Genomic DNA, 15,743 nt, shown 5'->3' on the forward strand with positions numbered 1-15,743 from the left:
AATGATGCTACTGGTGATCTTGTGCTGTTCTGGACCATTTTTACAGATAACAAGATTGTCTCCCATTTGCTGGTGGCTGAACCAGAGAAGATCTATGCCATGCCTGACCCCACTGTTCCAGACAGTGACATCAAAGCGCTTACCACTCTTTGTGACCTGGCAGACAGAGAACTCGTGGTGATCATTGGATGGGCTAAGCATATTCCAGGTACATACAGTATTTATTGCAAACAGGAGACATACAGGAATAGTTGCATGGGTTATTTTGTTCTGGTAAAAATGTTATTTGTTCCCTCACTACAACGCATAAAGTTTTCTTAAGACTCCAGATTATTCACACAGGACATAGGTTAGATGATAATATATCTTACCTTGGAAATAGTATTATTGTTGCTATGAGTGATACTATGTTAATAAGTTTTACATGCTGCTCAGTGAATGAATTTTTTTCACGTATTACTTTTATTAAGATAAACTTGCCTTGCTATCCAGAGCATTAGCCTGGTGTGAAGGGTAGTGTAAGTGCTCTCCTCTGTACTCACCTGATTCAGCGGTAGTTGAATGTAAGTCTGGTTCCTCTATTCCATAAAGGCAGCACTATCTTATGCTGACCACAGGAGGTGCAAAAATTCAGTTATATTTTGGCATGGCACAGAGGAATTGTTCTCTTCATTGAATGAACTAGTGTGAGAACTGAATTGTACCAGCAGTTCAGTAGAAAGAACTGAATTGTACCAAAAGGTCTCTTCTTATAGCTTAGTAGTTCCTTGGTCTGCATGAAGTGGACTGCGGTCTACATCATGTGAATGTGTCAGTGTTATAAAAGCTGAGTGACGCTCTTGTTAGCAAGAAGAGTGGGGGTCGTCAAAAGCAGTTTCTCAGAACATTAGCTATTTCTTCAGATAACATTTCGGGTATATTTTATTTCCCCCATTGCTGAGGTATTTGTGTTTGTTCTGTGAGCTAGCAGACAAGCTTATAGAGTGTCCAGGGTTCTCAGTCTGTCACCTTTCAGAAATGGCAAAGTCACACAAAAAAGATTGGCTTTTTTTCTTGTTTCTTAAGGTATTTTTCTGCTCCAGCAGATGAGTGAGCATGTTGGTGTGTTTTCATCAGCTCATTAGTTTTCTAAATTTGATGGTTGAAACTTATTGAACATAAGAATGGATAACCTTTAATTCCTCTAAGTAGTATATCATCCTGATTTTGATGTGATTTTGGGATACCTTAATAATCGAATAAGCAATCCAGTCAGTTGTTTGTTTATCAAAGTTAAATGTATTTTATTTCTAATATCAAAAAGAAATCGCAAAGAAATAGAAATTAATAGTCTTCCTGTTTTTTTTTCCCTTGTGCTAACCAGCACAAGGCCTCAGTTCTTCTGGTAGGTTCTTCTGGGTCATCTTCGATAAATACAAACACTAACAAAGAATAAAATACTTTGTACATTTACGGAACATTATTTTACTTTAGATGAGTGACAACAACTTACAGACTCTAAAATAGTCGGTATGCGACACAGTTGAAATTTAGTCATTCTCTGTGCCACAAATGGTGTATAAACAAGCTTTTGTATCACAAGCAATGTTTTTCTGGTACAGTTAACTTATTTCTGTCTCCTTAAACTAGTTTGTCTTTATGCTTTGAATGCTACAGTAATTTCTTTAATCAAATTGATGGAAGTCCCTTTCCCAGCCCACACTGAAACCAATTTATTGGTCATGATACGCCAGCTATGTTGCTAACAGTCGTAACGAACTGTCAGGCAATATCGCAGTGAAGCTAATTTGAAGTCATTAGGTGTGCAGCGTTCAGGCAACAATTTGTTACAGTGGTTAGGAACACAGCTGACATTTCTGAATGGCTTTGTTCAGAGCAGTTCTAGATGAGCCCAAGCAAATTGTAAACTAATTTAAACATCACTCTATATTATACTAGCTACTTTGTCTTACACTGGTTGCTAATAAAGCACCCCAAATTAAGTCAAAATGAGTTAAATAAGTGAGTTTGAGTTTCATCTTTGGAAGATACGTAGATCACCTTAACCAAAATAGAGCAGCTCTCAAAGAAGTCAGCCATGCTCCATAGTAGTTTCAGAGGAACTTTTGTCAGTTTGATTTGTGAATATGTTTTGTAGCTTTGATTTGGCTGCAGGGGTAGGAAAAGCAGAGGGATGAGACTGAGCTGCCTTTAAAATGATGGCTTTGGTTAGCGTGGAAAAGGTATTGGATGCTGTAAACTGGCCTTGAAAATTTAAAGTCTGCGATCTGAACCAGTTGAGGAACATTTCTGCCATGAGGCAGCCTTTTATTACAAGGTAAACTCAAAAAGACACCTGCCATGATAAAGCCACACTAGCTAAGTTTACTCACCTGACTCTGTTTAGGAATGAGAAGGAAAAAAAAAAAAAAAAGGAAATAAAGACAATCTTTTTATAAGCCTTCTAGTAACAGAAGGAAGTGATAAAATCTGTGCTTGCTACCTGGCGTTTGATCACAAAAATCAAAATGCAGAAGGGCTTGACATGCTAAAGGGCAAATGGGATGAGCTTTTGTAGCATGGTTTTGAATGACGGAGTACTGCTGAACTTGGACTGCCTACGCCCAGCTAATGTCTGGCACAAAACAACTTGTAGAAGAGCCTGGATTGGTGCTAGCTGCCTGTTTTCTAAGCTAACAAATGTTACTGTAGGCAGAAACATAACAGAATTGGAAAAAGGATGGGTTAGAAAAAGAGTGCAAATTGCATGAAAGTTTGCTGTAGCTTAGCGGACTAAGTAAATCCTTGGTGTAAATCTCTTGGAATCGATTAATTATACCAGTAGTGAATTTGTGCCTAGCGCAGCAAAGCAGCAATCAGCAAATCTTTCTTTACTATAGTGATTTCTTAAGATTCAGTATAATTAAAGGCCCTTATATATCAGGTGCTTAATAACTAATAAAGATCTCGGCTGTAAAGCATTGTAATTCAAAGTAAAATTTGTCTTTGTGGAAGAAACCAAAATAATGTTTTTGCTATTCTAACAGAAAGTCTTTTAATGAGATTATCTATAAAAAGGTAACAGTGCAATATGCATTCTGCCCTGGCCAACTGTTTCCCATTGCAGTCATGGGCTAAAAAATGTTTTAAAATTATAAAAAAGTTCAAATGCTTTCATAAAATCATTAGTATTTTTGTGCTATTGGAAACATTTCAATAGTTGCTTTTATTGAACAAGAAGCCTATGCCATCTACAAAAGGAAATATTGAAAGAAAAATATATATGGAAAGCCTTTATCAGTAAATAGAATTAGTCTCCTTGCATTTATAAATCAAATAAATGGAAAGTGTGTTGTTATGAAACATGACCATGTCTTATCTGAAGAAGAAAAAGATCACAATGGCATTAGGAAATGCTTGACTTTAGTTAGAGGAGCGTAAGGGCACAAGAACAGATGATGGTGCCCTAATAGCCCTTTTTAAGAATGACAGGGCCCCGCCATTAGCATCCTTTTATATCCTTGGAAATTGCTCATGCCTCGCTTTTCTGGTTCCTATCTGCCTGACTCTTTTTTATTTCTCTTTCAATTTCATCCGCGCTCGGATAAGCGCATGCTAACACAATATGATTGAGCTGTAAAATGGAACGCTGTCGCCTCTAATCTCTTTTATGTAGATATGGAGGTACTTCCACACTCCACTTCATTCTCTCTCCATTGTTGGCCTTTTTAGAATGTGTTGCCGAGTAATGGAGGCTCAGTCAAATATTAGAGCTAGGTTTCACAGGGTGTGATAAGAAGATTATCAGTCCAGCAGTCAGATCTATTGTTGTTCTTTGTGTCAGATTAAAATATTCCGATGTACTGTAACTTCGTTAGTAAAATACTGAAGGTGCTTACGGAGAGGCCGATGCTGCTTCGTCTCCTGCCTAATGAAACAAAACCCCTATTAACTGACCTAAATAAATTGTAAATATATTTATGAAGCCTCTGCAAGACTTTTCTTTTTTTTTTTTATTTTTTATTTTTTTATTTATCTTTTAAATAAGAGAGCCATGCTTAATTCAATATTTACTGGTGGTTGAGTTTCCTAGCCTTTGCATTGTATTTTGGGAAGATTCCATTTTGTATTGGTCGCGTTATATTAATTAAACTCTTCTCCAGTACGGGGTGGAATTCTGCTGATACCTAGTCACAGTATCAGAGTCGTTTAGGCACGATTTCGGTAATGTAACTATCTCATTGACATTCAGCAAAAATGTGCAATGTTCTTTCATATTAAGTGGAGGCAGGAAACATTAAGCTCTTAAAAATGTGCATAACAGGAAGCTAAAGACAAAATGTTCTCTAAAAAATTTGCATGCATGAAAAAACATCAGCCAGACCATAGAAATCAACTTTTTGCACTTAAAATGAAAAATTTGTTTGGAAACAGTAAATCAGACTAATACATCAAAAATAACTAGTTACATTATTTAGTAAAATAAGCCTGCTTGTCTTCAATTGTGTCCCTGTTTTGCTAGCAGTAGCAGTGTTCAAGAAAGGGAATATTTAGAAATTGATACTGCCACTGGTGCTAGTATTAAAAAAAAAAAAAAAAAAGAGGACATGATTTTGATGGAGCAAATCCAAGGATGTTTTGAATATTTTAGTGTTAATGTTAATGTTTTATGAAACATTATTGTTCCGGCATACTCTTTGTGGAGGACAATATTTAAGCTTTCCTTTCCAAAGCAGCTCTCGGGGGTATAGTTTAACATTCTAATACTGAACAAGAACATGATCTGCTGCAGAGCTGTCATTTCGAAAATGCCCTTTTCTCATCATCTGTTTTAGAAATACCACCCCGTGTAGGTAAAAGTACAGAGAAAAAGTTGACCGTAATCACCTTTGGAAAGCCAACGTTCAAGAAAGCATGAGAGCGTGCATGTATGGCACATCCATGCAGATAAGAACTGGGTATATATGTACCTGTTCACATGCACGTAGTTATTTATGCATCTACATCTTAGTGGACAAACAGCATGTGTTTAAATGACAGGGAAAAAATGCTGAATGTTACTTTAACAGTAGTATTCATATCGGTAGGACTTTGCAAACAGACTGAAATCATATGTTGGAACTACCTGGTGTATATAATGACATATGTTTTGGCTATAGCCAGCATCCTGTTTATGCCCAAATCCTTCTCTGGATTGTTAGTGGGACAGCTAATCTCAGCTCTGCAAGGGGAATAGATGTCCTCCTGTATGTCTGTACCATGCTGCTTGCTGCTGTAAAATTGGTTGTTTCTGCTAAGGTTGAGGCCTCCTCTAGTCTCTTGTGCTGCTAGCTGAGTTCAGGACCATTTCAGACCATGTGAGGACTCCTGCAGCTACCTTAGAGCCCCCTATCACAGGGTGCCTGTCACTCCACAGACAAGTGGGCATGTAAATGTGCTGTTTGCTGCCCACGTAACATGGAATGGAATATGAGCTGTTTCATGCTAAGATGTTTGTAGTGATAATAACTGGAGCCTCCTGGGGAATCAGGACATCCTGCCCTCTATCAGTGTGCTATCTTGGACACTTTGCAAGTTCTCTTTGCCTTCTGTTTATCGAAAGCCCACTATCTGCTCTTCTTTTAACTCCTTCCACAAACATGCACTAATTATGGAAATCAGACATGCTCTTCCTACGATGGAAATGTTCTTGAACTCACAACTTGTACGACATACGTGATCTGAGGCAGACCATTCCCTGGGCCTTACAGGTAGGGATTCCAGCCAAAAGGTTTCTCAAAAACTGCTGATCTTGACCTCTGTCACTAAATTGTACAATATGGGAAATCAGCAATTGACTGTTGGTTTTATTTTTGAGCATTAACATAGATGGACCGCCCGACACTGCCAGTGTGTGGATCACTATGTTGGTTCAAGCTACTCGTGAGTAGAATGGAACAGCAGTGTGCCCAAAATGCCAGCACTTCATCAATCCCACTGCTTGCATCAATGTTTTTAACATCATTTGAAGTGCTAGGAATGGTGGCGGTTTTTATTTTTTTCTCAGTTTTTGAAAATAGTATCACAGAGAAGGTGTGTTTTTGCAAGGCAGGGAGGAGGTGGGGTTTCCAGAAAAATGTATGAATAAACATGTCAACAGTCTCTTAGCATTTTCAAAACAAAACAGGAATCTGCAGTGTGGTAAAAGGTAGTTACAGAAAAGTCCGCTTGTTTATTTTAAAATTATTTCATATATCCACCTGAGCTATGATGGCAGACTATTCTTCGTGGATCTGTTACTGAAGTTAGTGGCAAAATTTCAGCTGATTTCGGTACAAAAGAGTAGGCTCTGTGTGCAGCTACAGATGTACGGACTCTTAGTGTGTCTGCTAATCAGAAAAGACTGGTTCCAGTTCAGATCTGAGACAGACAGCAATGGAGAGGTGAGGAGGTTTCTGTACCACTAGACATAGATGTCCTGTGGTAAAAAGAGCACTTTAGTTGCCAGGATAGTCACTTCTGGCATTTTTTACTACCATTAAATTAACGGGGGGTGGGGTGGGGTGGGGGGGTGGGATGGACAACACGACACACACATCACACACACACACACGAATATAATCCCAGGCATATAAACATCTCATCACCTGCAAGTTATACATGAATATAAAATAAATGTGCAGTAAAACTCTTAGTAAAGCATCTGGAACTCGTGCTAGTTTTGACTTTAAAATCCCTGTCTGTTTGTTGAAAAAGCTTGTTTAAGAATAATCATCACCAAAAGCAAAACAAAACCAAAAAACTGAATTAACAGGTAACAAAAGAACTTGGCTCAATTCTTACGTTTTACTTTTGAAAAAAAAAAAAAAAATCCTTCATTAAAATCGTCTTCTCTCAAGATCAGAATTAAACAGTGAGTTTATGTCTCTATTAACTTCACCTTTTATTCATATACAAGTACTCGCCCCTTCCTTCTGAGTGACTGTCTCTCTTTTATTTTTTTGTTTTTAAAAATAGTCCTCTCCCTCCACCCCTGCCCCCAAAATGCACACTACACTGTCTGGCTGTTGCGCGCTTTTTTTTTTTTTTTCCCAGTGTCCCCCTTTATCTGCCTCAACCAATCTCCAAATGAATGCATGTCTATCATGGCCTTAGCTTTGACACTCTGGATATATTGATTAATAGTTGCCCTAAGCTCCTTTTAGCAAATCAAATTTTCACTTTTAGCAAGGATTTCGCCTCTGATTTATTCAGCAAAGTGAAATGCACTAAATTGACTTTGACATTCAGGGAAAATGGCTGAAAAACAAAGAGGGGAGGAAAGAGATATAAATTGTGTGGCAGCTGGAGACTTCAAGCATAAAAGAGGCAGTTTTCTATAGAATATCACTGGTTAATTTGGAAACATGCATTTAAACAGGAGTGGAAATTATTTTCTTAAAATTAGATGTTTTTTAGACTGAGGATTTGGGATACAATAAGGTTTACTTAGCAAAATGCAATATATTCAACCCAAATTCATCACTTGCTAATCATGGTGCAAGTGTGGGATCCACTTTTGTTGCCACTAATAATTATTATGTTAAACGAGAGACAAAGAGGTTTCTGAGTAGTTTTATAATGAGGTGCTAAATTGGTAAATATCTTCCTACCATTGCATTATGTTGTTCACTCCTGTGGCCCTTTAAAAATAAGAAATGATTAATAAAAAGAGAGCAAATCAACAGTAATGAATGCCAGTGCTTTTCATTTTCTTTCTGTAAACAAAAATGGCTATTATTTGATTCTTAAATGCAAGAGTATAAAAAGATGTATCAGCCATTCTCTGTTATTCTTCTAGCAAAATCAAGAGTGTTGTGTTACCCTGGATGGCTTGTAGCCTGACTTACACAGCCTGCCTCCTTACTTGCAAACATTGTACTACTGAAGTACCGTGAGGCCGAAAATACACCGTTGCATATTTAAAGGTGTTCAAAGGTGATGCTGAATAGAATAAAGGAGAGAAAAAAACAAAACAAATATTAATCCATTCTGTTAGCACATCGAGGGTTTTTTTGGCGGGGGGGCAGGGTAAGAAGATGCAAAATAAAAACATAGGAAATGGTTTGGTTTTATTCGGCGATCAGGCATTAAAACAAGAATTTGTAGAAGAAAATACGGGTGGTAGTTTGCCCAGTTAATCTATAGAGACAGAGCAAGAGCCTTCGGTAGGATCAGTTGTCATGGGTGTACAAGTCAAATGTGCTATGCCGGCCTCTGTTGTTTAAGGATCTGGCCCCGAAGGGATAAACCCACATCAGTAGTCAGTGTATCAGCGGGAGCCGAGAGTTTTCTTTGTCCCCTGTGTGTACTCGCCACCTCAGAGTCTCTGCAGCAACATGCAGAATGGAGCTTTAAGCAAGTATTTCCACTTAGAGGACAATAATACTCACCTTTGTACCCACTTCTTGTGTGACAAACGGGTTTACTAGATTAGGTCTGTGTATATTGCAGATGGCTCAGTAAGAGTTTTCCTTCTTCTGAGCCAACAAGGAATTAATCTTACTACCAGAGGGTAGGAAGTCTAAATGTATCTTAACCTTTTTAATTTTACTGTAGTCTCCATTCTCTTTTTTTTGTAAGCAGGCTGAATCTGAGACTTCCGCAATAACAGCTTTTTGCAAGTGGGACGGCGTCTGGACTGCCATACAGGAGATAGCTGGGCACATTAGATTTTCGGGCATATTACCTCTTTAATGTCATTCCACCTCCACCCCCCATAATTTAGTTCAACTGCCAGCCATATTAAAAGACTGCCAGTTAGGAGCACACTGTACGGAACAGTTTAAACTTCTGACATAATCTTTGAGGGGGCATCCTTTCCCAAACTTTCCCCGTCTGTACAATTGATACCTCAAGGATGGCCAACTTCGTAGAAGTAACGCATGGCCACAAGGCAGGAAAATGCCTTGCTCAGAAACACAGTAAGAAAGTTGGAACAAGTCTTGACATTATTCCTTAGGTGAGGAATTTGTAGAAGAGGCAAATGCTGCAGAATTGAGCCTATTGTTTATGTTCACTATCACCTCTGTATTTATGGGACTTCTTTCCTCTAGAAAAATAAGGCTTTTTTCAGCCAGATTCAGAGTTTAAAGAACATCCAAAAAAAGAGGGTTTTTTTTTGTCAGTTTTAAAATTCCTGAAGGCTTTGTTGGGAATAAAATCATGAATGTTACATGTCATTTAAATTGGCCTGTGAAAGGACTATAGCACATGCTGGGAAGGCAGAAGTAAAATTAGAGCAACGTAGCCCTCTTATGGTAACCATTCAGTCCGTTTTAAACTAAACAGGTGGCTTACTCCTCTAACTTAGCCTCCAACAAAAATATATTTACTTTGTTCTGGGTGGGGAAGAAAAGAGCAGCTTTTCAGTCATGTGTGTTGATACTGTAAATCCAGGATGGGAGGAGGGAGGGGAAAAAGAGCAGATTGCTCAGACTGGATTTGGAGCAGACAGGTCTCCACCTGTCTGACTGGGTCAGTGGCACAGGATGGTCTAGTTTCCTAAAGTCAGCTGAGACCAGTTAAATTCTGTAATTCTAAGGATGCCTCTACTTTCTCTCTGGATGAGTTCAGCTTCACACCTGCTTAACCTACATTAGAATAGGATTAATTACCTGAATTGCAAGGCCCCCTTAGCCAGTCAGCACGTTTCTGGCAGAGCACATGGTGACCTGGGCCCGGTTACATATACTATAGGGATAGCAGGGGAGCACCTGGGTTGTAATGGCAAGGCTCGATCCAGTCTGATAACAGAATCAGCAGTTTTTAAAAATGAGTCTGCAGTAATCGCCTTCTGCATCAGCTGGATCATACAAGAGCTTTATGAACTCATGTCTTCACTGCTAGTAAGCTTTTTTATTGTGCAGTGCTCAATTTATGCACACACATTTATAAACACATATATGTGTAGAGAAAGAATCCCAAGAAACACAGGAGACACAAAATCAAAAGAATGCAGATACTGAACGCTCCTGTATTTAATTACTTAGGTGGAACACCTACTTGGCTGTAACTTTTAAGTCAGTTTTCCATGTTATTTTAATTTATTGTAATACTCTATAGCAGGCAGGAACATTTGAGTAATTTTCCATGTGAGAAAAAAACACAGAACCTTCCTTTCATTTGAAAACCTGTTCTATAAAGAGAAAGTTCTCTGACAGCATGTTGGTCTGCCCAAGGGATTTTCCACCCCAAACTCCTGAGGCACGTATTATAGACAAGTGGAAATTTTACAGTGTAGCTCTGAACCTTCTCCCCAAAATGTTTTCATCTGCCATGTTGTGCACCATCAATTTCAATCAGCTGCATTAACATTGAGGTGAAATCAAATATTGAAATGAGATCCAACTACAGACACAGAAGGCTCCAAATTCAATGTAAATGGCACTTGAAAAGTAGGGTCAGCTAGCTTACCAGGTCCTGACATGTTATGCATGAGAACGCTGTGACAAGAGGTTGTGATGAGGGTGGAGAAGAGGTGGGGGCAAATCTGCAGTTCGTGTGCATCTAGCTGTTGGAGAGGTCAGGGTGAACAGCTTAGCATGTAATAGCTGCTGCTCATATGTTTTTTCAAAGAAGAAGCTCCACTTACTGGCATAAATACACCATGACGTTAGCAGGCTGCAGGGTGTATTTCTAGCCAGAGGTTGTCTTATAACTATGCTATAGCATTGTGCCTGACTTAATGAACAGGTATTAGACTCCAAACTTGCTACGATTCAAGCTGTATCCAGTAGTATATGGAAGTTACCGTGACCCTTGTGTCTTTCATTAACTAACTGCACTTGAAGTGAGAAGGATCTTGAATCCTTCCCCCTATGGGTCTCTTATAGAAAGCCATTCTGCTCTGATCCGTTCTTCACTTTTTACTACTCTGAGGTTCCCCAGAGATAAAGTTAACCATTGTGTAGATTCCGGAGTGCATTGCTTACTGTTGGTGAATCTTCAGCTGCAGATTTAACACCCAATATGCACTGTGAACTCCAGATGATCTTCATTCAGTGAAATTGGTAGGAGTCTATTTTGAATTTTCTTTGTCTTTCAAGTTACTGAACATTTTCCAGAAGCTATTAATGACTTGTGCTGAACGCTTTGCTTAACATATTCAACACAAGTTTGGAGCTCACAGCGATCACAGGATTGCGCCTAGCACTTCAACGATGATGTGTAACTTTCTGCGTAGTATAATCCTCATGTATGAATGGCACCATGGTTTCTGTAATCAACAGGCCACTGGGAAACAGGGTGCTTCAGAAGGGCACTAGGCGAGGAATGCAGGTAGAGTTGGGGACGAGGCATGCGCAGGCTGTGCGGGACAATTCCAGCACTGTCGTAGACCTACAGAGGGCAGTGTCTGACAAGAGGCTTAGGTGGGCGTTTCAGGAGATAAAGTCAAGAGAAGAGGGTGTTGGCAGGGAATATTTGCATACTCATAACCATAATCAGCCAGCATGAATGACAAACATACAGTCTTTCAGAGAACCTGCTTGGAGGAAAAAAATATACCTAAAAAGAGCTTATGACAGGGGGAGATAGGGACACAGGCTGCCGTGGGTCTCCTGAGCTCCTGTGCTACAGCCAACACAGGTGAACTAGAATTTGCCATCAATAGCTATGCGGACAAGTGTACTGTCTCCATGGTAGAAAGTACTAGCTATTTATATACTGAATGGCAAAACTAAACAATTTAGGAGAAGCAGTGAAGTGTGTCCTATCCAATTAAAAATGCAGTGAGAATTTTAGGTAGGCGAAATGTAATTATTTAATTGGAATTTGACCGGGATGCTTTTCCACTGTTAAAATAAGTATAAATTGCATGAGCTGTAAAACTTTAAATTATGAAAATATTTTGAGGTCTTTGAGCATGGTAATTGGAGCTATATATTCAACTTTGTTTTTAACCTGACACTTCATAATAGCTGTTCCCTAAAGCAAGTTGGTTTTTTTTTTTTGGTTTTTGTTTTTTTTTTTTTTTTTTACATTATCGAATATCCCTTAGTGAAGCAAATTAGCAATCAGTCTGGAAAACATTTAAGTAGTACAATAACATTATTTACACGGATGTTTCCATTGTGCAGAGTTCTCTGTGTTCCCAAATGTTTGTAGGATCACTTCCTCAGCTGTCAACATTCGCACTTGAACCTCCCACTTTAGTAAAGCTCTATATGAAAATCCATTTACGCCAATAGAAAGGCTTGCCTTGATTTCACTGTGCTTTGGATCAATCCCTAAATATGCAGGTCGCAATCTGAAACTTGTGTGTACCTCACAGCTACATTATTTGCCTTCTGCTTGACTTACCACTTTAGTTTCAATGGGGGAGGGGACTTGGTGCAATTCTTTGCACAAAGCTTTTATTATTATTATTATTACTATTATTATTATTATTATTATTATTATTATTATTATTATTATTATTAACAAGGAAGAGAATCCTACTGTGGAGAATTAGGGTCATTTACTGTAAGCAGAATAAGAGTCTGCTCTTATCTAGAACCGTATTTCAGCCCTTACGGAAATATCAGCATCTGGCCAGAATGATAGAATGATTATTGTGAAATACATTATTTAACTGTTTATGTTATCAATATGGTGCAGATAAAAATCTAGAGAAAGCCTGCATTTAGTATTTGGGAGGATTTTAAAACACCATCCAGCTTGCCTCTGGAAATAGGTTCTCTGATGCTGTGGTTACAGACAGTGATTCCAATTGCTCAAATCATATTGTCCAAAATACACTCCCCAATTCACTTCCCATCAGGTGGAGGAATTCCAGGTGCTTATTCTGTAACTTTTGTACTGGTGAAGAGTGTTCTCCTGGGGTTCCCTAAATTAAAACCACTTTTCTTTTCCTATGAAGTTTTTCTCCCCTCACTCAGTAAAGGCTTTTTTTATCATTGAGTTTTGCTCTTTGGCTTTTTGCTCACTGCTTTTTAAGAACTGAAGGCACAGTAAGTCCTGTCTCCGTACTCCCGTTGATACGTTTGTACAATGCTGAGGTACAGGCTCCATGTTACATCCATACTTGGCTCGTTATCCTCTTATCAAGCTCTTTGCATCCCTTTGTTTATTTGAGGAGACAGGAAGACTGTGTGAAGGCTGCTTAGTCAGGGATATCAGCGTTGTTGGCAGGGGAGTGATTGCCAGTTGAAAAACAAGGCATTATTGCTCATTTTTTCCCTCTTATTAGTTTGATTACATTTGCAAATCAAATCAATCCATCAGACATGATCAGGCCTCGTCCGCATTTTAAGGAATAGTAATCTCCGTCTAATAAGATGCAAATGTGTCACATCGGTAAGTAACCAATAAATCATCGTCTTGTCTTTGGCAATCATTAAATATCAGAACCAACAGTCAATTTTTAGTATTTTCAATTTGCGATATGCCGCTGGAATATAAAGATAGATGGACGTAATTACACAAACCAAACACTATTTCAGTTCATTCCAGACAGCAAATTTAGTGGAAGGTATAACTGGCTTGTCATCACACTACATTATTCCTGGCGGTTCATGCAAAGTTCACAGACAAGCTTCAAATGGACATTGCTTTTTTTACTTCCCTTAACAACATTCCCACTACCACCACCAAACTTCAATAAATGACTTGCAGTGCTGTAGGACATCACTTCCATCAGTGCACAAAAAGGCACAGAAAGAGAAACGTTACCCCTTTTCCCAGAGCAGGCACCTTGTGCTTGTATAAGACTGAAATCCAAAAGTTTCCTAATACTTGCTGCATTCTTCCTCTCTCTTTCCCTTCTTTTCTTTTTAGACATTTTAATCTGAAACTTTAGGTTTTCCACTGACACAGGATATGTTTTTCACAATTTTTGCAAGTTAGCTCACCTTTAGTAATTTTGGAACATAGTGAAGACAGACAGTGAGAAGGATTGGCACACCACCTTCCCTCTCTCTCCTCCTCCTATTCCCATCCCCATCTTTTTAAAGGAGTGGAAATTCAAGTTGTTTTTCTTTATCCCTTTTTTTTTTTAAATTGATTTGGGATTTGGGAAAATTGATTGCCTCATGTGCATCCAAGGGATTAATTGATATGTCTATTGTCTGATTCGCAATGTCTTGCTTTCCATTAATGACTCTATTTGTATACAACAATTTACATGCTTTTCAAGAGAGGAAAAAGACATGAGCTTATATCCTGGCCGCACTAGTGGCAAAAGAACCCAAATCTTGTCTTAAACAGCAGAGCTTTTACCCAGATATTTTAGACTGTTTTAATAGTACAGGGTACAGACCTGCGGGCAGACAGCTAATTTCAACAAGAGTTTGGGCCTGTTGGAAATTAGATTACTGGGCCTTCTTACAGTGCTGAGTGACATGAGAGAGAGTGCAAAATACTGTCTCTCTGCTACAACACAAGTGGCTGTGCAGAAATAAGAAAAGAGGATTTTGTAGGCTTGTGCTGCCTTATGTAGGTTTCCAGCGCACCAGAGCCAGACAGTGGGCTTACCGTAGTTGACCTTAAGAAACTTCTTGCCACGAGCTGTATGCCCTGGGTGGACCTGCTGTTGCAGCACCCTGTCAATTATGTTTGTTTCAGCTAACCCGCTTCCAGGAGCTGAACCCCAGGTGCTTTGGAGTGACTTTTGGAGAGATCCTTCAGCCTCCTCCATGAGAAAATAATTTTCACAGTAGCAGTTTGATTTGATTTGGTAAATTAATTAAATGGAAATTAGGGAAGAAGCTTGCTTGTGAGCACACCTACTTGCTTTGAGTTCCCCATCGTGTTGAGCTCCTGTTAAGGAGAAAAGGGTGGGGAGACTGATTTTGGAAACAAGAACATATGAACTCCTGCATGGTCACTGCATGTTACTCATTCTTGGCATCAAAACTCTTGTTCTTTCGTGAGGGAAAATTGCAAAGAAATATTTGTGAGCTGCACGCAGTGTTGATTCCACATGCCAGAGATTTAGGCAACTTAAAATGTACCATTGATTAACAAATGTTTCTTCTTGCTATTTTGAAACCAAAGACGTTATTACCTGGTTTTACTATTTTTATCCTCAAACTGGGGTAAATCTGTCACAGTTTTGTGAAAACAAGATTTATTCCAGATTTAAAATGAAGCAACTAAGCAACTTTAGCTGTGTTGTCTTAACAAAGTTTGAGCTTCCTGGCACTTTTTTCCAAAGATCTCTTTACATTAACGTATTCCTGGATGTTTTATACCTCAATTACTAGACTAATGCTGCCTAGGTCTCTTGCAAAAGTCTCCCCTGTTTCTGTAATCTCCAGAGACTTTGGCGAGTAAAAGCTGCACGCAGAGGCCATGTGCCTAAGAAGCTCAGTACCAGAACCTTATGTTCTGTCTAACGAATTTACATACTACCATGGTATGTTTAATTTGCTTTTTCATCAAATCAATAATGGGTCTAATTGAAAAAATTGGCAGAACTACATACAGCCTAACTACCAATGTCAGTGTTTTCAGGAAATCAGAGATGTTGCACAGCTCTGCAAGTGACACCTGTGTTAGGGCTGCACCTCTGCTACGAATGTGTAGAGAAACAAACATTACTCAGGTGCAGCATCTGTACCAATTGATCGCTATGCTATCAGAATTAATCACCTGGTATTCAGGTCAGAGAATACAATTTACATCTTAATGTATGACACTTATTCCAGCACATACATGCACTACTCCAAATGGTACTGTTCACTCCTGTTTGCAGGCGTGTATCTATTTTCATAGGCAAAGCCTAGCAATTCTTCTTCATGAAA

At 38.8% G+C, this 15,743-nt stretch overlaps 1 protein-coding gene across 5 annotated transcripts in view; it reads left to right on the forward strand.

The window, feature by feature from the left end:
* Positions 1-15,743, forward strand: part of ESRRG (estrogen related receptor gamma) — a gene marked incomplete at its 5' end in the record, with an annotated part of 376,019 nt that overhangs the window by 329,214 nt on the left and 31,062 nt on the right. For all 5 annotated transcript variants that reach the window (XM_082305838.1, XM_082305837.1, XM_082305839.1 and 2 more), the window contains one exon: positions 47-208. In XM_082305838.1, coding sequence (XP_082161964.1) covers positions 47-208 — 162 coding nt within the window. The remainder of the gene's footprint in view (positions 1-46; positions 209-15,743) is intronic.

The sequence above is a fragment of the Platalea leucorodia genome, assembly GCF_965183815.1.
Source record: "Platalea leucorodia genome assembly, chromosome: 3".
NCBI classification, from domain to species: domain Eukaryota; kingdom Metazoa; phylum Chordata; class Aves; order Pelecaniformes; family Threskiornithidae; genus Platalea; species Platalea leucorodia.